At 34.3% G+C, this 23334-nt stretch overlaps 1 protein-coding gene across 12 annotated transcripts in view; it reads right to left on the bottom strand.

The window, feature by feature from the left end:
* LOC128227046 (rho guanine nucleotide exchange factor 28-like) overlaps nt 1-23334 on the bottom strand; it is a 115941-nt gene that overhangs the window by 72234 nt on the left and 20373 nt on the right. For 11 of the 12 annotated variants that reach the window (XM_052937234.1, XM_052937233.1, XM_052937228.1 and 8 more), the window contains exons 6-10: nt 17295-17419; nt 16214-16321; nt 12122-12364; nt 2338-2426; nt 1083-1103 (exon numbers count right to left, since the gene is read on the bottom strand). In XM_052937234.1, coding sequence (XP_052793194.1) covers nt 1083-1103; nt 2338-2426; nt 12122-12364; nt 16214-16321; nt 17295-17419 — 586 coding nt within the window. The remainder of the gene's footprint in view (nt 1-1082; nt 1104-2337; nt 2427-12121; nt 12365-16213; nt 16322-17294; nt 17420-23334) is intronic. The other variant, XM_052937226.1, reaches the window with a different exon arrangement.

The raw sequence follows: 23334 nt of genomic DNA on the forward strand, positions 1-23334 counted from the left end.
TTTTTTAATACTGAAAAATGGTTTTCTATGATGTCATACAAACTTAAAAGTTAGACAGTAGAAATGAAACTCCATGCAAATATTGGAACAGCTATTATTTTAAGCTCTATCTCTGCTGCAAGATCAGCAGAGGATGCCAAAGCTTGTGTGATAACGTCCAATATTTTTTCGCAATCTAGACGCACAATAAACATATGTTTAAGAGTTATTGCACCTGCTATACAATATATGTAATTACCAAGTGAACATGTGTACCAAGTTTTCAAGGTCAATGTATGTCAAACTAGTGTTTGCACACCACCAAAGATAAGAAGGATATAAATAACTAAAACTTTCCAATGAAAAACAAGATGATGTAATGGGGATGGAATTCATTTCTTGACATTTATGGAATAATATTCTGATAAGCTTTAAAAGCTGACACCAATGTTAGATAATAACACTAACAGAACTCGAGCTATCACAGTCACAATGAACATCGCGAGACACTGCATGGACCCATGAATTGTTGAATGTTGAGTTGTGTATTTTAAAGAAGTGAAATGTAAAAGAAATGGCAGTTGCACAACAACTTATCCTGATGAACATACCTATTAAGTTTCATGTGTGTAGGTGAAATAGTCTGGGATCTACATGCTATACAATATTTTTCAGACTATTTTTTTCTACGGTAAGTGCCATAACTCTTGTTAGAAGGAGTGAAATGTGGCACAACTTGCAGGTACACAATAACCCATGCTGACCAACATTCCTATGAAGTTCCATGTGAGTCGGTTCAATCATTATGAAGCTATATACTACACAAGTTTTTGTGAACTGAAGTGATGGGACATACACAACTCCTATCTGCGGGTGAAACTCCTATCTGTGGGTATAATCGTTGCCATCTTTTACAGATCACAATTTAAAAAAAAACAAAGCTCATAAACTAGGGAGAAGTAATACTACCATCTATTACATCACAAGCTCATAAACAAAGCTCATAAAGTTATGGAAGGAGTGATATAGAGGATTAAAACAAAGCAAAAAATGAAAATAAAAGTGTATAAACTACCTGATGGTTATTAACAATAAAATCTTACCGATATTCTCTTGTGATTACCCTAGTAACATGAATCAAGGTAGAGTATTGTTCAGCTATCTAATTTGTAAAGAACTAGTATAACCTCCTTCTACAAAGCATTGGCTATCTGACATTATCATGACATTTGGCAAGCATAAGAATTTTGATGATTACTAAGAAATTGGTTTGATTTCTCGATGTTGTAATATGGAACAATATACACTGAATGTCAGTTTTTATGTTTGAAGGGACTAAACACCTGGCCCCAATTTCTCGAAACTTCTTAAGTCTCTTATAACAGGATTAAGTTAAACCCACTATTTTTGTCTTTCAATATTTTGCGTTTTAAATACTCCTTTAAATGTTTTAATACTTAAGATTGGAATTATCATGACGATTATCACAATAAACCATTTTTCATTTATAAAAAATCACTATAAGTATGATTTTTGGCTAATTGAAATAAGCAACTTAAGCCTGTTAAGCTTAAGAAGTTTCGAGAAATTGGGGCCTGAGGTTCACAAAATTGGCAAGGACATAATTTCCTCCAAAAAAGACAAGAATTTTTATTACGAGCTTGTATGCGGCTGATAATACATCACTTACATGGTTAAAAAAAAAATTGTTGCTGTTGCTGAGTTTACCAGTTCAAAAAGCGCATAATGGCTTCCCAGTGTATAGTGTGTATATTTACAATGTAAAAATCACATCATTAGTATAGATACATATACCAAAGCCATTTTTAAATTTCTGGTATTTAAATGGTAGACACCCTCAGTAAATTTCCAATGTGAAAAACACGCAAAAACTGTGAAAGTATACTTGTGTTGTAAGCTATGTGATATGTCAATAAGATACAATGCATTGTACACAAGGATATCAATTTTATGTTAAGTTTTTGACTATTTTCTTTTTTCTATCAATGGTATTATCTGGTGTCCAGTCCCTTTAAGGGCAACAAGAGAGCCACACAGCAAACTATTGTCTGTTGTTGCTATTTTTACTCAGTCAAGCAAGGGACATAACTCAACAATGTTTAAGGCCAGAGTTACGGAACCTTGCTGTACATGCGCAAATTGTTTCTGGCAACATGTATACAAAGTTACAAGGTATCAAGTTTTAGCATGCCAATGACAAAATGACTCAAAGACTATCACTGTATCACAAACACTGAGCAATGATTATTCAATGACAGACAACTAGAGAGTCATCAATATCAACAAAACAACACCCACACACAATTATGTCACAATGATTTGGTGCAATTAGTGTACCTGTTCCAGTATTTTGCTGAACACCGTACTTTTCGCTCTTATCCTCTGTAAATGCTCGCTCACTTGGTGAAGGGTCGAAATACTGCCCTCTGAAAATATAAAAGAATTAATATAAGTTCCTTATGCCTCGAAGGTAATTTACAGAAATATACTGGAACATTATTTTTTTGAAGTACACAAAATACGTTCTATTTTTCAATAACAAAAAACATCTAGTAAGCTCTTTTATGCTATCCAATAATTTAACTTTGTAAAAGGTGTATTTCCACTCCGAATGCAAAATTTCACCAAAGAGGCGTAAAAATAAAATTTCGCATAATTTTTTTGTGTGTAATCAAACAAGATTTAGATACCTTATAACGGGCTTCTATCCAAGCCCCACACTTTTGTAATTCCCTTGAAGATACTTTTAATTACAAACAACAACAAAAAAATATATTTCCAAACCACGATGGGGATGGAAAACACACGAAAAAGCCACACAAAAAGTCAGTGAATAAAATCCCTGATTAAAATCCACTAAACGAAAGGTAAATGTTCACCACAGACAGTCTTGAGCAGTTCTGAGCAACAGTTGAAAATTTCTCTTGGAAACCTCTCAGCAGAAAAAAAACGTACTGCCAGGTACCAATAAGCCTGATTTCCTCCTAACTAAACGCTGTCAGGCGTACAGAAAAAGATAGCCGGATAATTTTAACGTTAAAACATCTCATATAAGATTTATAGACATCATGATATTTCAAAATCAGTGTTTAAAATATTGTATAATTGAAGGATTAGTGAATATATCTTGAGGGGGCGTGTTAAATAATTTCATGTAAGACTAGTACCGTAATGACAATAAATATTATTAGCAGGGAAATGAATAAAAAAAGATCTTAGCCTCTTAAAGATATGGAATTATCTTTTTAATACAAATTGTAAGAGAATAAATAATTATATGAAAATTATATTCTATTAATGTCTCCATAAACATCTGTTCATTGTATGCTTGTGAGAACTGAACAGAACTGAACAGAACTATTTTGGTCAACATAATTAATTGGTCAAAGTTTTTAAAAAAAAAAAAATTAAATTAGAAATGGAGTCTAATTTAGGTCTAAAGCCACCCAGAAACGAAAAGGAAAAAATCATATAGCTTCTAACCTCAATTAAAAGCTTGTAATACTCATTATGTGTACAATTAATAATAATTGTGCAAATAATTTCAATTATTTTCTTTTTCGGGAATGGCAAGCGCTCAAATCATTGCATTCAGGTGCCTGTCTCTCAACAGACTAAATCATTACTGGCAGATGCACGTGCTTTTATTATAGATATTAAACTGTTCTGTAAGAATAAAATTCTTGCCGCAAAAGTAAAGGTACATATTCATAAATAATAAGTACATTCCTGTAAATTTATCAGATCTTCGTGGTATAAACCTTTTAATTGGAGACAATAAAAATTGAAACATATCCGTATTGATATTAATGGGGTTTTTAAGCTCCCCCTCAAACAAGTTACTGAAAATAATCGGCTTTCAATAATCATTACAGACTTTGAAAGAAACACAAGATTACTAGAATTACAAACAAATCTCTATTGAAGTGGCGAAAAAATCAAATTCCGAAAAAATCAAATTCCGATCAGGCCAAAAAATCAAATACAAAGCAAGGTAGCGGATGAACAATGAATGTTGAGGGTGGGTTTCCCAAGCCTACAATGGAATGAAGATATTTGTTTTTCCGATAAAAAAGTAAGCACTGGCCTCCTACACAGGTGGTTATTTTGGAGATTGGAGATCATACCAGGTGAACTGAGCATCCAGGAGGAAATCGTCCCCAGAGATTTATGAGTATCCATAGTAGTACTTATATTCAAAACTTTTTTAATTTGAATATTTTGTTGAAATCCTTGACTCATCAAAGTGCACTTAACTTACTCCATGTTGAAAAACAAACCATTTTATTGAGTTCAACCGTTGCATACAAACTTTCAGTTGGGTCAATCCACTAGGGCTTGAACGATCAAACTTCAATTAGTGTCATAGAAAATATTTCAAATTGAGGAATGAACCATCACATTTGGTCCTTTCAAGTTGTCCCTGTCCAAAATTTAATGTCCAATTCGCTCCTTCTCTGTTAAAGAACAGTAATAAAATGGGTCCTTTAAATGCTGGTGTTAATTTCTTTATGAACTGTTTCTTATGCTTATGAAGAACACATCAACATACTGGATATTTAAGGAATGAATTGTGGGGTTGATGTCATTATCGGGGTATGAACGCAATTGGGCTGGTCTAAGTGTGTGGAGTCAGAAGGATGATAAAGAACATGCCTACAAACTGGGTCAACAAATTGGGTCTTTTGATGATGAAGACAGCCTACAAACTGGGTCTTTTGATGATGAAGAAGACGCCTAAAAACTGGGTCTTTTGATGATGAAGACAGCCTACAAACTGGGTCTTTTGATGATGAAGATGCCTACAAACTGTGTCTTTTGATGATGAAGAAGACGCCTACAAACTATGTCTTTTGATGATGAAGAACATGCATACAAACTGGGTCAACAAATTGGGTCTTTTGATGATGAAGACAGCCTACAAACTGTGTCTTTTGATGATGAAGAAGATGCCTACAAACTGGGTCAACAAATTGGGTCTTTTGATGATGAAGACAGCCTACAAACTGGGTCTTTTGGTGATGAAGAACATGCATACAAACTGGGTCAACAAATTGGGTCTTTTGATGATGAAGACAGCCTACAAACTGGGTCTTTTGGTGATGAAGAACATGCATACAAACTGGGTCAACAAATTGGGTCTTTTGATAATGAAGAACATGCATACAAACTGGGTCAACAAATTGGGTCTTTTGATGATGAAGAACATGCATACAAACTGGGTCAACAAATTGGGTCTTTTGATGATGAAGAACATGCCTACAAACTGGGTCTTTCGATGATGAAGATCATATCAACATACTGGGTCTTTTGTTAATGAAAACATGCTAACAAAATGGGCCTTTTGCTTAGTATAATAACAAAACACTAACAAAAAGCCAATTGGTCCAGACACTTTGTAATATAGGGTCTGGAAAAGCTTTTTAAACAGTATTGAAACTCCTGTAAGCAGAAAAAGTATTAACAGTCATTGGTATAACATGACACAATTTGCCCAACAATGTTCAAATCTTAAGTGGACCTCTTTCACATGCAAAACCAAGTAGACAGTACACCACTTCAATAGATGGAGATCATTGTGCTATTTATTTAATTATTTAATAGGTTATCTATTTATTAACGTCATACCAAAAACATCAATCTCTGTTATAATACAGAAACAATGGTAATAGACTTCTGGCTATTTCTCTCAGCCCAGCACCAAAACAGTTACTAGTAATTGAGGTTGAAACACTTATAGCCCCAGTTAATTATCTTCTACTGACAGTAACCATCTTCGGTAGCTTCAAACTGCTCTCTTATCCCAGGTTGAGCAAGGTGCAAGCAATCTCGACCAAAAATAAACATCTGGCCAAAACATAAATATGTTTACAAGTTCTTGTTTTTTTTTAAACTTACTGTTTAGGTGAACTTCATAACCCACATACAATCTGCCAGTTAAGTTATTTCAAGTATAAGCAACCACATTTCTTAGAAGCTTCATTAGCTGTGGTTATTGGGTCATTGAAAAGGCTGAGGACTTATTCCAGCAACATTATACTATTAAACTCAATTTTACCTGTCCTTGTATTTGTTTTTATCATACTGATATGGTTCTGTTGAAAAGTTAAATATTCATAACCAAATACAATCTAAGTTACAAAATTCAGGTTCAGTTGAAAAATTAGTGGCAAAATTTCTTTGAAAGCTTTATTTGATTTAGATGTGGTATCTCAGAGAAATTCAAAATGGTGGACTTATTCCAAGAACATTCAAACAAAATGCATTAAATTTTGCTGTCCAGTTATGACAGTTGTAAGCACCCACACATCTCATTAAGGTGTCGCAGGCTTAATTCCTGGCCTGAGCGCAAGTGACGGCGGTTTGTGGTCACCAGCCAGCTAGGAGTAGTGACATTTTTAATAGCTGCTTGTTTGGGCTTGCTGATGTGAAAGTTATCAAGGAGATAAATTGCCATTTTGCAATCCATGATGTTCATTACAAATTTCTCGATGAAAATTACTCATAACTGTTGTCTGTTGGGCAAATTTTCATTGATTTTTAATATCAATTTTCAGATGCAAAATTTATTACGAACCACAAGATCATCATGAAACCAATCAAGAATTTCCAATCTTACAAACAAACGGATGTTTCTAAGCTTTCAAAATTGTTCTGCACCTTGTAAAAAAACAAATCAAACAACTTTTTACAGCTCATAAAACGCCCTGAAGTCTGATCCCAACAATCCCTCCATTTTCTACCTTATCATTACAGGAGCTGTTGCAGGTGAATTTTCAAATGGCTTATAATCAAACTGAAGATAAAATCTGAAAATAATCTTGAAAATGCACCAAACATCCCATTTGCCTCACAGTTTGGTGAAATTGAAGGCTTGGATTTGCTGAAGAAGCAGTTACATTCAGATTCATTAAGTCATAAAAAGGCTTATCAGTTATCTGGCTGGGAAATCCAAGAATCAAAATTTACCAGGTATAAGATGTTTTTTTGTATGTATGAAATTTTTGATTTACAAACTCATTTCATTCTATCAGCTTTTGTTACTGCAAAATTCTCAATTAGGCACATCTTAAATCAGTCACCATTCAAACTACAAGTTGAACCTTTTCAGAATTGTATGTAATTTCTATATAAAACTAAAACATCAAACATTTTTTTCCCAAAACAAAATCATTTTTTGTTTGTCTAGATTGAGAACAGTCATTAATTACACCTGAAATGTTCTTCATGTTCCTCACTAATTAACTTCACCTTGAAAATAAACAGCTGATTATGAATTACTGGTATGAATGGCTGACAGTTTACTGGGTAGAAGAAAAATTTGCCTTTTTTTACCAATTAAAACCTTTTTTGTTTTGCAAGCGAACACTGGGTATGAATCAGGCTTTGTCCATTTTCTAGGTAAAACAACTACAATATTAATTTTCTTACCAAAATACACCACATCACTTCAATAACATCAACACTAAAATTGTAATCATTCACTTAGTATGAATCCAGCTACAATCCAGTTGTGAATGGAGCTTTGAATCCAGCTATGAATGGAGCTATGAATCAAGCTATTGTCAACAAATGAATGGGGTTATGAATCCAGCTAACTCATCCTATGAATGGAGCTATGAATCCAGCTATACCCGACCTATGATTGGAGCTATGAATCCAGCTATACCCAACCTATGATTGGAGCTATGAATCCAGCTATACTTAACCTATGATTGGAGCTATGAATCCAGCTATACCCAACCTATGAATGGCGCTATAAATCCAGCTATATCCAACCTATGAATGGAGCTATGAATCCAGCTATAATCAACCTATGATTGGAGCTATGAATCCAGCTATAATCAACCTATGAATGGGGCTATGAATCCAGTTATACTTAACCTATGATTGGAGCTATGAATCCAGCTATACTAAATCTATGAATGGAGCTATGAATCTAGCTATACTCAACCTATTTATGGGGCTATGAATCCAGCTATACTAAACCTATGAATGGAGCTACGAATCCAGCTATACTCAACCTATGAATGGAGCTATGAATCCAGCTATACTCAACCTATGAATGGAGCTATGAATCCAACTATACTCAACTTATGAATGGAGCTAGGAATCCAGCTATAATCAACCTATGATTGGAGCTATGAATCCAGCTATAATCAACCTATGATTGGAACTATGAATCCAGCAATTCTCAACCTATGATTAGAGCTATGAATACAGCAATAATCAACCTATGATTGGAGCTATGAATCCAGCTATAATCAACCTATGATTGGAGCTATGAATCCATCTATAATCAACCTATGATTGGAGCTATGAATCCAGCTATAATCAACCTATGATTGGAGCTATGAATCCAGCAATAATCAGCCTATGATTGGAGCTTTGAATCCAGCTATAATCAACCTATGAATGGGGCTATGAATCCAGTTATACTTAACCTATGATTGGAGCTATGAATCCAGCTATAATCATCCTATGAATGGACCTATGAATCCAGCTATACTTAACCTATGAATGGAGCTATGAATCCAGCTATAATCAACCTATGATTGGAGCTATGAATCCAGCTATAATCAACCTATGAATGGGGCTATGAATCCAGTTATACTTAACCTATGATTGGAGCTATGAATCCAGCTATACTAAATCTATGAATGGAGCTATGAATCTAGCTATACTCAACCTATTTATGGGGCTATGAATCCAGCTATACTAAACCTATGAATGGAGCTACGAATCCAGCTATACTCAACCTATGAATGGAGCTATGAATCCAGCTATACTCAACCTATGAATGGAGCTATGAATCCAACTATACTCAACTTATGAATGGAGCTAGGAATCCAGCTATAATCAACCTATGATTGGAGCTATGAATCCAGCTATAATCAACCTATGATTGGAACTATGAATCCAGCAATTCTCAACCTATGATTAGAGCTATGAATACAGCAATAATCAACCTATGATTGGAGCTATGAATCCAGCTATAATCAACCTATGATTGGAGCTATGAATCCATCTATAATCAACCTATGATTGGAGCTATGAATCCAGCTATAATCAACCTATGATTGGAGCTATGAATCCAGCAATAATCAGCCTATGATTGGAGCTTTGAATCCAGCTATAATCAACCTATGAATGGGGCTATGAATCCAGTTATACTTAACCTATGATTGGAGCTATGAATCCAGCTATAATCATCCTATGAATGGACCTATGAATCCAGCTATACTTAACCTATCGTTGGAGCTATGAATCCAGCTATAATCAAGGCATAAATGGAGACTTAAATCCAGCTAAACTCAACCTATGAATAGAGCTATGAATCCAGCTATGTCTGCTCAATAGGTTTCCTAACCCTTTATAAAATGTCTTTTCTCGTGTCTCAGCCTTGAAGACTGCCATATAAAACACATACTATTTTAGACACACATCTTCAGTAGGAATGAGGAAATAAAAAAGGCCTATGTGATATGATAATAGAACCATTTCTGACTTTCAATGTAAGAGAATAACAGTTATCAGTGGCGATGACTGAATGACGTACCATACCCCAGAGGGTACCAGGTCTGATACCCAGTTTCAGCTGTGTCAATGATTAGTTCTGGTAATCAGCCAGGTTTTACAATTACCTACATGCAGATACAAATATTATTCATGTTTAATTAAACCTTATTGTACTTCAAATGCTTGTAACTTATATAAGTCTACTGTTTTTGCACTGAAATGCTTGCAATGTTTATAAGTCTACTCCTTTAATACTTCAAATGCTTGCAACTTCTATAAATCTACTTCTATAACATTGCAAATGCTTGCAATGAATATAAAGCCTACTACTTTGTTACTTCAAATGATTGCAACTTATGAAGTCTACTGTTTTGCACTACAAATGCTTGTAAAGTGTATTTGCCCCTTTTTTACTCTTAATGCTTGTTACTTATATGAGGCAACTTCTTTATCATTCCAAATGCTTGCAACTTATATGAGTCTAATGTTTTTGCAGTGCAAATGCTAACAAATTATCAGAGTCTACTCCTATAGCACTGCAAAATGCTTGCAAATTATATGAGATAATTGCTATAATGATGCAAATGCTTGCAACTTCTATGAGTCTATTCCTATAATGATGCAAATGCTTGCAACTTCCATGAGTCTATTCCTATAATGATGCAAATGCTTGCAACTTCTATGAGTCTATTCCTATAATGATGCAAATGCTTGCAACTTGTATGAGTCTACTCATATAGCAATGGCACTGCAAATGCTTGCAACTTATATGAGTCTACTCCTTTAGTACTGAAGATGCTTGCAATATATGAGTTGCAAAACATTCTCAATTTCCCATTAAGAAAATATATGAAAAACAACAGATCAATTTCCTTGGTACCCTTTTAACTGTCTAGGGCATAAAGATAAAGTTAAACAGATAATTTCAAACCGGGATGGGAATACAAATAACTTTCCAAAAATAGTCCCTGACAAACGGTTGTATAAAACTGGATGTTGTCTGCCAAAATCCTGCAATTAATATGTTGTTGGTATTGCACAAGTACACAATTTGTGCATGTGATGAATGCTATTTAAGACAGATGTAAACATCTTGACGTCACAACAGCCACAGATGTCAATGTCAAAGTATCAAAAAGAAGAAGAAATGGGATGAGGAAAGGAGTTCTATAGGAATGATGCAAAATTGACTGGAAGTACATACTTCTATAGAATTTTGATTAAAATTTATTTGTATCTAATGAAATTAGAATTTTGGATGATACAAGCTTGATTTGGCATAAAAAAACACTGCATGCTATCTTTCTAAAATCAATAATTTGTTCAAGCCAAGAAAATATTTTAGAGCATAGTCAGGCTAATTTTGACAACATTTTATTTTATTCTTATTCTGTGATTTTTCAATTGGTAAAAAAAAATTAGAATGTTTATTTTCTTTATATATGATAGTTTCTGCTGTTGAAAAATACACTATGCCAATTTCCTAATAACCTACTCCATTCTATCTAAGAAGAGCCTTTCTCAGTATTGTTAAACAAAAATGGCTGTTTCTTTGTAAAGGGAAAGGCCACTGGTCAGTAATAAAATTAGCAAACAAATATCAATATCCTAGTCAAACTAATTTCATTTTTAACTGTTGAAATCTCCAAAATGCCGTATCATTTCTATTGAGTTCTAATATTCCAAGTCGAAATCTGTACTAGGTTCAAGGGAAGTAACCATAATGAGGGAGTCTTTTAACACCTGATTTACTGTTCTTTGAAGTGTATAAAGTGTGACAGGAAAAATACCACTTAACCTATGTTGCCTTCTGGCTACAAAATAGAAGGAAGAATAACAAAATAAATCATGTTTTCAACACGTCTTACTGAAATAACACATAACTGTTAATGAATCATACTGAAAATTACAAAATCGAAATTGCTTTTCTACTGATCACTTCCTCATACCTAACTGTATCTAAATGTAAAAACAAGAACATTTATCAATGGCCGACCAACAAAACCACATGGACTGCAATGGTCAACCAATTCTTTCATATAACTTTATGTTCAAAAAATTGTTCGACATGTTATTATTATATGCTGCAATAAGCATTTCTAGCAGATTTTTCACAGCACCTAAGGATGACTTTAGGTGTCTTTCACATACAAGATTTGTTTACCAAACTCGCACTATCGTACCACATTCTGTACTTTTAGTGTTTTAACCAGGTTTTTGAAAGGACATGGTGCCAAGGGAGAAAAGGGCACGTTGTGTCTGGCAGCAAAAAAATTGAACTTAATGAACTTCACAAAAAAAAGTAGAAAGTATGCTTAACTAAAGTAATCATAGGTTTCAACTGCCAAATATGTCAAGTTTGTATGAATTTATAAGAATAGCTTAAGTTTTAATCAAAACAATTTATTTTTTTATTAACTTAAGCATTACATTCTATGAAGGCAGGAGGGTACCCATGCTGGTCTCCATAAGGGCAGAAGGGTGCTTCCAAAAAGGGACAGGGTGAAGCACCCTTCCATTACTCTTTACACCCTTCCATTACTCTTTACACCCTTCCATTACTCTTTAGCTAAAACCCACGTACTTTTTTCAATAAACCTACCCATGATATCATGTGTCTCTTCATCGCCTTCAGTCTGGTCATGTGAGTCCATCTCCATGGCAACGTCACAATCCTCGCTCATCTCAATGTCATCATCATGGCCGCCATCATGGCCGCCGTCAAGGTTTGGGTCTGAGTATATATCTGCTGGGGCGCAATAGTCATCTACTGATACAAGGGTTGATAGGTCTTTGGCTTTGTCACATACAGCTTTGAATGTGTCAGTGTCTGGTTCAGCTTTATCTGTAAGGAACAAGTTTTTTATCATATTTATTTATTTCAACTTGATTTTACAGATTTATTAAATGCCTTCAGGTTGATTATAGAGTTTTATCAGTGAAATAAAATTGATATTTTACTGTTTCAAACAGTAAAAATATCACTCTGATATTTTTCATTGTTTTGATATTTTAGCCTGACTTCAATTCCAAATAACACGTTCTCATGGTTAGGCTGGTATATAATTTCAAAGTTTATTTCTGAAATGACAATATGCTTGAATGCAAATTGGCGCTATTTTCTGAAAAACTGCGGCGCCACCCATAAAATATAATTTTTGGTGCTCACTCAGTGAACTAACTGTATAACAATCTTACACTGCAACAAACAAATATCCTCTATATAACTTATAAAGGATCACATTTAAGTCTTTTCACTGGGAAGAAACAAATAATGGTGTCACCTTCAGGAGCGAGACATATTGCCCCTGGGGGAGCTCAAACACACCACCCAAGGGCAAGAAAATTTGACAATTAAATCAGAATCAATCAATGCTCACAAGTCATGGATAACTTTACCCACAACAAGCACTGAAAGAAGCTATAAAATTGTAAGGCCAATCAAAAACGTATACACATTGTTAACAACTGCACTTCAAAAACTTAATAAAAGTAATTTGAATCAATGATCACTTTTTTTGAATCAGTATCCCTGGGTCATTTTCTACGAATCAGTATTTTAAGTCACATTTAAGAACTAGTATTCACAAGTTACTTTTTCAAATCAGTATCCCTGAGTCACTTTTTCGTATCAGTATCCATAAATTACTTTTTCGAATCAATATCGCTTTGAAACTTTAGACAAGCATGGTAACTCTATCTTACCATGAGTCACTTTTCCGAATCAGAATCCCTGAGTCACTTTTCAAATCAGTATCCCTGAGTTGATTTTCGAATCAGTATTCCTGATTCATTTTTTACAATAAGTATCCCTGAGTAACTTTTTGAATCTGTGTTCCTGAGTTGTAATGAGCTAAGATTAAATACATTGAATTTGCAAGTAAAACTTTTAATTAATCTTGTTATAAAAACAATTACATCAGACCAAATTTCTTTACCTTAATTATTTTTTTGGTAGATGTGTTGAAGAGATGGCATAAGAGTTTTAATGAAGCAGTACTGTGCACAGTCATGAAAGTTTCAGGCTTCCATTAAGAATGTGAAACTGAAAGTATGAACTTCCTTGACACCAATATTGGAGATTTTCCTCTGAAATATGGAAGTTCAGGCCTCTTGAAAAGAATTTTACAATAATGTCGAACAAGATACTTAAAATATGAAATAATTTATTTGTAATTATTACTTGCAAATTTCACAAAATGGTATTTTAAGAATTCATTTTACTTCAAGACTTATTAAAACAAGAGCACCGCGGAGTGGGTGCCAACGCTCGTCTGATGAAATTCCAAGTCGAAAAGGGGGGATAACTCAATATTAATTAAAGGCAAAATTATATGACCTGCTATAAACATGCATAGTGTTAATAGGAACACGTGTAGCAAGTTTAATGTGAAAATGTTGAACGGTTTTTGAGTTATGAGGTAAGGTTAAAGTTTTTGGACGACGACGACGCAGACGCAGACGCAGACGACGCCGACGACGCCAAGGCTATCACAATAACTCGACTTTTTTTCTTCGAAAAACAGACGAGCTAAAAATGGCCATTTCACCAGATTCCCTTATGGAAGTTTTTTAAAATAAATTGGAAGTTTTGTACTTCCAAGGATTCAGTAGTTGCTTTTTAATCAGGGTTCCTTAATTGTAATTAGATATATTTTGAAATTCTAAGACTGAGGACAAAATACAGTTTATTTAAATTTGCAAGTAAAACTTTTGATTTATTTTTTGATAATAAAATTACATAAGTTTGAATTTCATTTATCTTAAAAAAAACATTTTGATGTACGTTTGTAGGTGATATAGTACTGCGCCAAGTCAAGATAGCTTCAGGTATCGAGTCTGAACTTATTTTTTTGCAGGAATTTCTAGAAACCTATCATTAGTTACTGTAAAAAGCGTTTTACCAATAATGGTTTTCATCAATAGCAGTATACAGTTAAGATTTCTCATGCATAATACAGATAAACAAACCACAAACTGAAGCATATGAAACATTTTATAATCACAATCAATGATTTCTCTGGCATAATACTGCAGGCAAACACTTTTTTAAATCAGTATACCTGTATCAATTTTTCAAATTGGTATCCCTAAGTCACTTTTTCGAATTGGTATCCCTAAGTCACTTTTTCGAATTGGTATCCCTGAGTCACTTTTTCGAATCAGTATCGGTATTAAGTCACTTATTTGAATCAGTATCCCAGGGTTACTCTTTAGAATCAGTATTTGTAAGTATTCTTTTTGAATTGCTATGCCTGAGTAACTTTTTGGAATCAGTTTTTTGTGAGTAACTGTTAAGAATCAATATTTCTGAGTAATTTTTCCAAATGAGTATTTTTTTAATCAGTGTTCCTGTATTAAGATGAGATATATTTCGAAATCCTAAGATTGAAGACCAAAGACATTTAAATTTGCAAGTAAAACTTTTAATCTATTTCTTTGATAATACAATAAATTCAGACCGAATTACTTTATCTTAAAATATTTTGTTTTACGTCTGATGACGCTTTCTTACGCAAGATAATAAAGTAGTACTGTGCACAGTTATGAAAGCTTCGGGTATTATTTCTGAACTTACTATATTTGCAGGAATTTCTGAAGCCTATCATTTGTTATTGTAATAAGATTTTTACCAATAATGGTTTTCATCAATAGTAGTTTACGCACAAGATTTCTCATACATAATGCAGATAAACAAACCACAAACTGAAGCATATGAAACATTTTATGATCACAATCAATGATTTCTCTGGCATCATACTGCAGGATAACATACAACAATTTGCACAGAATCAAAATACCAGTCTATGTGTTTTGATGTTGCCAACTATTATAGGTAAACCTAATTACAAATTAATAGTTGATTAACTATTTTTTCATATACCAGTCTGTGTGTTTTTGACTGTGGAAAATTATTATTGGGAAAACAAATTTATAGATAATAACAATTTTATTTTTTTGCATACCAGTGTGTGTGCTTTGCTGTGGAAAGTTTTTATAGGAAAAAGATATGATAAACTGAAGTAAATCAACGGCAGATTGTTATAACATATATATTATTATAGTTAAAACTACAAATGTGTCCATAGGACACAGATGCCTCTTTATGCAGTGCTTGTCATTAAAGCAAAGGCCATTATTTTCTCCAATCTCCATTTATGTGCATCAAAATTTTGAGTTCGACAAACTAATTGCGGGAACAAAATCCCAGAAGCACAACTTCATCACCTAAATAACATTCCACCAAAGTTTGTGGACTTTTGGTGAAATGGTTTTAAGTTTTAAATCGACACAAGTCCAGAAATTCAAGAGCCATAATTCTGGCTTTACTAAATGCCTCGAGAAACAAACCCCAACGTGCAAAACTTCATCACCATATTAACATTCCCCTAAGGTTTCATGACTCCAGGTAATATAATTTGGAAGTTTTGAGTGACACAATTCCAGAAAATATTTACTAAAAGCAGCGGGAAACGAATCAAAGAAGCACAACTAAATCATCCCATTAACATTGACTTAAGGTTTCCTGACTCTAGGTGATAAAGGTTTGGATTTTTGAGCAACATGAGTTGCATAGAAATTACAGATTCAGGAATGGACAGGGGCGAATCGTACGCACCAACACCCCCCACCCACCCATTTTTGGTGCAGTGTAATAAATTACAAAATGAAGTAAAACCACAGTTTCGTATACCAGTTTGTGTGTTTTGGTGGGGCCAGTCTGTCTGCCAGTTCCGAGACACATCTGTATCTTCTGACTCCAACTGCTGCTTGACACACTGTAGCACAGTTATATCCTCTTCTGAAATATACATGGAAAATGTGTGCATGGAAGGAGAAGACAATACAACAAATGTTTACTGGAGAACCACAAATGGACGCCAACAGTTGGCCTACTTTTCCCAGTCCATCTCGTGGCATAACTCAATTCTTTGGCCAAAATGATAGGCAATCCATTACATTATTGACATTAGTAAAATGTTTACACTGCAAGTGAATAAAATTTATAATAAATGAAAACTTAACCGATTTCAATTAATGCCTACCCTGTTTGTATAACTCTACCATGACAATCCTTAATGAAGAGACCTGCTGTGCCATGAAAATACCAAAGATACCTTCTCCTTTTATTCTTTTTTAAAAAACAGACAAGCTTAGTTTAAACTTATTTACATTATAACGATTGTGAAACACGTTATTACAACATTATATTTATCACTCTTGTTGGCACAATTTTGCGCGAGAGTGGTCTTGTGTTGTGGGGAAAAGTTCCTGGAGGCAACCCACTTTCAAGTCCGGCTTGGTGAGCACTTACCAAACTCACATGCACCCAGGCTGGAAATTGAATCCTGGTCGCATAGATGAGACGTGAGTGCACTAACCACTGCGCTTAAACCAGACAACCAAACAGATAAGCTTATACTCCAGCTACCAAACAATACAACTGTTTGCGAATGACTTTGCATTTCAATATTTTGAAGCATTAAATGATCGTGGCTTTTGCTCTGCCAAAGATTCATCAAGTGAATTTCAAATCAAATGTATCATCTCTGGTCTGAACACTTAATGGACTTCACACATCAAAGAAAAACTGTTTGTGGCTGTCCGTGATTTTTCGCATATTCTTTTACGTATCAGGTGGAAATAACTCCTGAAGAGGCGGGCACATTACCCTGCAAAGCTTCCATACATGTACAGTTTGGTTTTACTTCAATTGGCCATTTTTTGGCGATAAACATAACCCCTTAGAAGACTTGATTTGAAGGTATTCATACCTAAGGTTTTATGATGATTTTGCAGATCAGCAGTCAAGGTCACATCTCCCGTGTCCTGGGTTTGGAAGCGTCCCTCCTCACGCTGAATCCACCGCCCTATTGGTAACAGGCTGGTTAAATTATACCTGAAAAATAACAATTCATTAGTATTGTGTTTTTTTTGAAAAAAAATACGAAGTGAAGGTCAAATCTTCTCAGCTACAACAACATCCAGAAACAACCTTTGTCCCGCTGAATTCACCGCCCTATTGGTTACAGGCTGGTTAAATTATACCTTAAAAAAAACACACTATTTATTAGTTATGTGGTTTATTTATAGAAAATATAAAGTCAAGGTCAAATCTACCCAGCTACAACAACTTTGCTCCATGAAAAACCATTGTCCCACGGAATGTAGCGGCCTTATTGGTTACAAGTTGTAAAATCATTCTTGCAAAATATGTCATAAATACGTACATTTTATTATTATAGTAAATATATACTGAGAGGTCCATCCTCAATATAAAATTACCATTGTACCACACTACCGGTGGCCATGGTTACAGACTGGTAACACACTGGTTATGTTGTTCATATTTTACAGATAAATAAGTTCAGCAAAAATAAAAATATCCATCCTCAATATAAAATTACCAAATCTTTTTCGGTGCCATAGTTACAGACTGGTAACAATCTGGTTATGTTGTTTATATTTTACATAAAATAAGTTAATAAAAATAAATTTATTCAAAGGTCAAAATCACAAAGTGTATGACCTCAAGCAATCTTGGTCCAAGAATAAGCTCTCAACCAGTGTCCAACAGAAAAGAAAGCATAAAATAAGAGCTTTGATGACAAAATGTTAGGAGAAAATGGGAGGGTTTTTTTCAACAGAAAGTGAGCTATGACATCATTTTACTTCAATTCCCTACTTAAAAAAAACATCATTTTAATGTCTTCTACCTATTTCATCAAAGCTGTGATAAAACTAAACCCTTATCAACAGTTTCAAGTTGTTGTCAAGTTTATAGCCATGAGGCCATCCCAAGTCAGCAATGTTTCAATTGACTTATACGCACCAGTTTGAACTCACGAGGTAATCAGTGAACAAAATAAACAATGATAGATGAAACTGACGTAAAAATCATCGTTTTTCACAAAAAAAGTAGGAATACTCAGATGAGTAGGAGAGCTGAATGAATAGATTAACTTTCATCATAATAGGTTAAAGACTGGTAAAAATGTATCTGACAAGTTTATTATTAATTCTCACAATCATTAAACTTTCTAAATGTGTGATAAGTTACAATGAAATTAAAATTAATCATGAAACATATAATAAGACTTTTCAGTCAGTCTCCACAAATTAGACCCTGGCAGAATCCAAGATGTCTGGGATAGATATCAAGCCACTGAGCCTTCTACAGAACACAAACAGCCCCATCATTGTGTTAAGTCTAGCCTGACAAGACTATTATGAAACTGTTTGTTCTTGGGCTTTCAAGTTGTATCAGATGTAGAAATCTGCGAACATCACAAGAGAAGTGACGATTGCACAATTATTGAAACATTTTATATCAAGTGCATGTATGATTGTACCAGCATCAACACTTCCGAGCTGCAGCCATGGAAATTAGCACAAGGTATTTGGGCCCAGGGCTTGTTGCCTTGTGGGAATTTCCATCGCCGCAGCTTGGAAGTGACTAATGTTACAGATTCAGGCACAAAAAAAATGAATGATTCAATGTTTTAAAATAGCTATAACTTATTTTGACAAAAATATTTGTGCCTGATTGTAGAACATATCATTTGTAAAAGATACACCAATTTTACCATCTTAAAAATTCGCTCCAATAATAGCATTTCTACAAAATTTGCTCTACTCAAACTGAGAATTTCCCTGAGTCTGAGACACAAACTGAGACTTTAACTGAGTCTGAGACTCAAATTGAGACTTTCACTGATTCTGAGACTCAAACAGAGACTTTCATTAGGCTAAAGACTCAAACTGGGATTTTCCCTGAGTCTGATACTCAAACTGAGACTTTCGTAGAGCCTAAAGACTCAAACTGGGACTTTCACTGAGTTTGACACTCAAACAGAGACTTTTGCAGAGTCTAAAAACTCAAACTGGGACTTTCACTGAGTTTGACACTCAAACAGAGACTTTTGCAGAGTCTAAAAACTCAAACTGGGACTTTCACTAAGTCTGACACGCAAACTGAGACTTTCAATTAGTCTGAGACTCAAACTGAGATTATATGCAAAGATGTTAGTGAATATGGGCCAAGCAATTATAATTTGGTCCAATTTCTGAATATTTTTCAAAGCAGGGCTGGTGATCTTTTTAAAATCCAATCTGCTATATATAAGAATTCCAGCTTGTGCCCCAAAAGCCTTATCATTCTCAAGGAGAATGGATTTTTAAGACAACCTTGAGTGTTTATAGAAGATATAACATCTTGTAAAATCTGCTAGGTGTAATCCAGAAATAGGGGAAAGCTCTACAAACGTAATTGGTATGGCTTACTGTTCAAATAAAAACATCGTTAAACAGAAGGAACTGATAAACATTTAGATCAATCAAAGAAGTTTTATCAAACTACAAACACTTTTCCTCCCACCACTTCAGGAAATCATCCTTCCTATCAAGACTAACAACACCCTGATTTATGGTACGTTTTAAGGCCATCATAAATATTGCTTCTTTTCAGTGGCACCTACTTAAATGTTTTCAGTGGGTTTGCAGTAAGGAATTATTCCTGACCAACAAACCGGTTGATATTTTACCAACATCAGGAAAAGCTCCTCAGGCAGGGCCGTACAACACAAGCATTGTTGAAATAGTATCTTTTCCCTAAATTCAACAATTTTCCTAAATTTTATTCGACTGCTAAAAGTGTTCTGCTTAAAATATATTCTGCAATTACAATATGGAAAAATTGTTGTTTTTTAAATGCATTTTAAAGCATTACTTTTGTCAAGAAATATAAAATTAAATTTTGCAGGTAAGTTAATTACCTAAAAGAGAATCTTAAGTACTCTTTAACATTGACCCTGACCTTCAAACCCACTGAAAGTCTGAGTGGTCCAAATCATTTCTTATCACTGAGAAATGATGGGCGAAGATAAAATGCCCGTATGGAACTCCTTTTTAATGGTCACCACATTGTAATTACCTCCCTTGTTGAAGACTGTCATCAGTACCATCATGGAAATCTTGTCTTATGGTAATATTTAGAACGCTAATTAATTATTTCTCGCTTCAAATGTCACCATAAAACAGTTTTCACATACCATTCAAGAAATAATGCTTCATTCTCATTGGAACTATTTAAAAAGACCGATTTGACTATTAACATTAACTGGATCACTGCGCGCATATCCATGACAACCACGTGCTATCGCATATCCATACGCAATTATTTTCACTAAGCACAAAAGAGTTCCAGCAAAAAAATACATTTCTACTTAATTTTGTTTAACTGAGGTGGGAGAAAAAGCATCTACCATAGCCGCTGGTGTAAGATAGGTTCATCCCGACCCTCGCGCAGGGTGTTTTGCGGAAACTCGGTAAACCTCGATTCCGCAAAACACCCTACACTCGGTTCGAAATAAATCTATCTTACACTCTCCGCTACGGAAGATACTTATAATCTCAAAAAAATGCCACAAAAATTGAATGTTTTTGCCTACTCCAGGGACCCCAAAAATGAATACGGTTATTTTTGGAACATCTGATCAAACAAATAATTTATTAAGTGTCACCTAAAATAGGCTTAACTATCTAGGTGTTTTCTACTGTAATATCAGGAGGGCCTCAATAATCAATGTCTTCCCTGTTTTTCTAATCATCCAGCTGCAACTTTTATCATTGAACACAAGATATTATCAGGATCTGTGCATATCTTCGACAAACAAACAAAGCAATTTATATACCCACTCAGACTAGTTGCCAATTCGAAATATAAATATTATCCAGACATGGGTTTTTTTTTGCATGTTTTTGCGAACTGGCCAGGGCATATCAGGGAATTGTGAAAATGGCGACAAAATGGCTAAAAAATTGCGAATTATCATGGTATATTTCAACACAGAAAGAAAGCAAACGCCTCTTTAAGACCTAAGGCTGAAGTAATCTAAGATAATATTTTAATCTTATCTGTACAAGCTGACTTGTTAAGACTTGGGAAAAGAAGAAGATAATTTTGAGACCAAGTTTTTGTATAAAGTTATTTATTTTTGGATTGTGAATTGGGACAATTTCAATCCCAATTTCAGTAAAAAAACCAACAAGAGCTGTCACTGTAAGTGATAAATGCCCCCGAAGTGGTACTCAAGTGTGATTCAAATGTCATTTAGAAACGGAAAAGAAATATCAATGAAATGTGTGGATAAAGAAGGGAATGTTTATAAACAAATGCAATATATAATAACACTGATTTCCTCTCATTGATGCCTTGAAACCTCACATGAGACCCATGCATGGTCACTGCAATATGTAATATGTATACTTTATGTCCTTATATTCCTTATATATATATTCCTTATATTCCATTGTCAAAAGACAGGGAGTATGACCTTTGACTAAGAGGTAGGGACACAGGTCTTGCATGCGACACGTCGTCTTGATATGTTTTACACATATATCAAGTTATTTTAAAGTCCGTCCATACGTAATAAAGTTAAAGCCTGGACCTAACACAACCACCTATACTCTTATGCCCTTATAATTATGCAGTATTCCATAGTAAACAAGCAAATTCGTTGAATTGATATCCCCCGCCTGATTGGGCTAAGTCAAGGAATGGAAATCAATTGTTGATGAAATATATATATATATGAGTTTGAGTTTGATTGCAAGAGTTTGAAATAAAAAAAAAATATTGTATATAATGTAACATTTAGAATTGACTAAAAAACCTAGTTTATGACTCCATGTTACCCAGTTCCAAACTAATCTAAGATTTCATCAAGGTAAAAATTCTGATCAAGTTTCATGAAGATTGGTCCAGATATATTGCAAAAATTATAGCCTCTAGAGTGTCCACAAGGTTTTTTTTAAGATTTGACCCAGTGACCTCATTTTTGACCCCATATGACCTACTAGTTTCTAACTATTCCAAGATTTCAAAGAGGCATTCTGATTAAGTTTAATGAATATTTAACCATGTATAATGCCTCTAGTATGTTCCAAAGATTTTTCTAACATTTGACCTAGTGACCTAGTTTTTGACCCCAAGTGACCCACTTTTAAAAGTGGTCGAGATTTGATCAAGGGAAACATTCTGACCAAGTTTGAACATTTTCTGATCAATGCCTACCAACATATGGTACCGGACAGACGGACGGAAGGACGGACAGAAGGACTGACGGACAACGCCAAAACAATATCCTCCTCCCGAAATCTTCGATTCAGCGGGGGATAATTAACAGTAAGTGTGACCTTGACCTTAAGGGTAGGGACACAGGTCATGCATGCGACATGTCTTCTTGGTATGTCAAACTCTTTTAAAATCTGTCCATACAAGTCCATGCACATGACCTCCTTTACTCTAAATAAACAGTAAGTGTGACCTTGACCTTAAAGGTAGGAACACAGGTTATGTCAAACACATGAGGCAAGTTATATTAAAATATGTCCATACAAGTTTACAGTCCGGAAACGAGAAATTGAGCCAGACGCACGGACGAATGAAGGGACAGAAGGTTGGACTCTGCGATTTGTATATGCCTACCTTCTGGGAAGTAAAAACCTTCTTATCGAACTTCAGGCGTAATTTGCTTTCTGAAATGATCATATTTGCTGAATATATCTATAATATCAAAAATTGTAAATTCAGCAAAGTCTAAAAATAATCAGTGTTAAATTTCCATAGGTTTTCCAAGAAATATGAATTTAGAATGAATTAATAATTACTTTCATTCATACAACACTCCCACTGTCAACAATTCTGAGAAAAAAGATAAAAATAATCTCAACTTTAAAAAAATCAAAAGAAAAAATCCAGCATGGTTTGAAATAACAATACCATATTTATCAGCAAGCTCGTAGAAAAAA

Source organism: Mya arenaria, chromosome 3 (genome assembly GCF_026914265.1).
Source record: "Mya arenaria isolate MELC-2E11 chromosome 3, ASM2691426v1".
NCBI lineage: Eukaryota > Metazoa > Mollusca > Bivalvia > Myida > Myidae > Mya > Mya arenaria.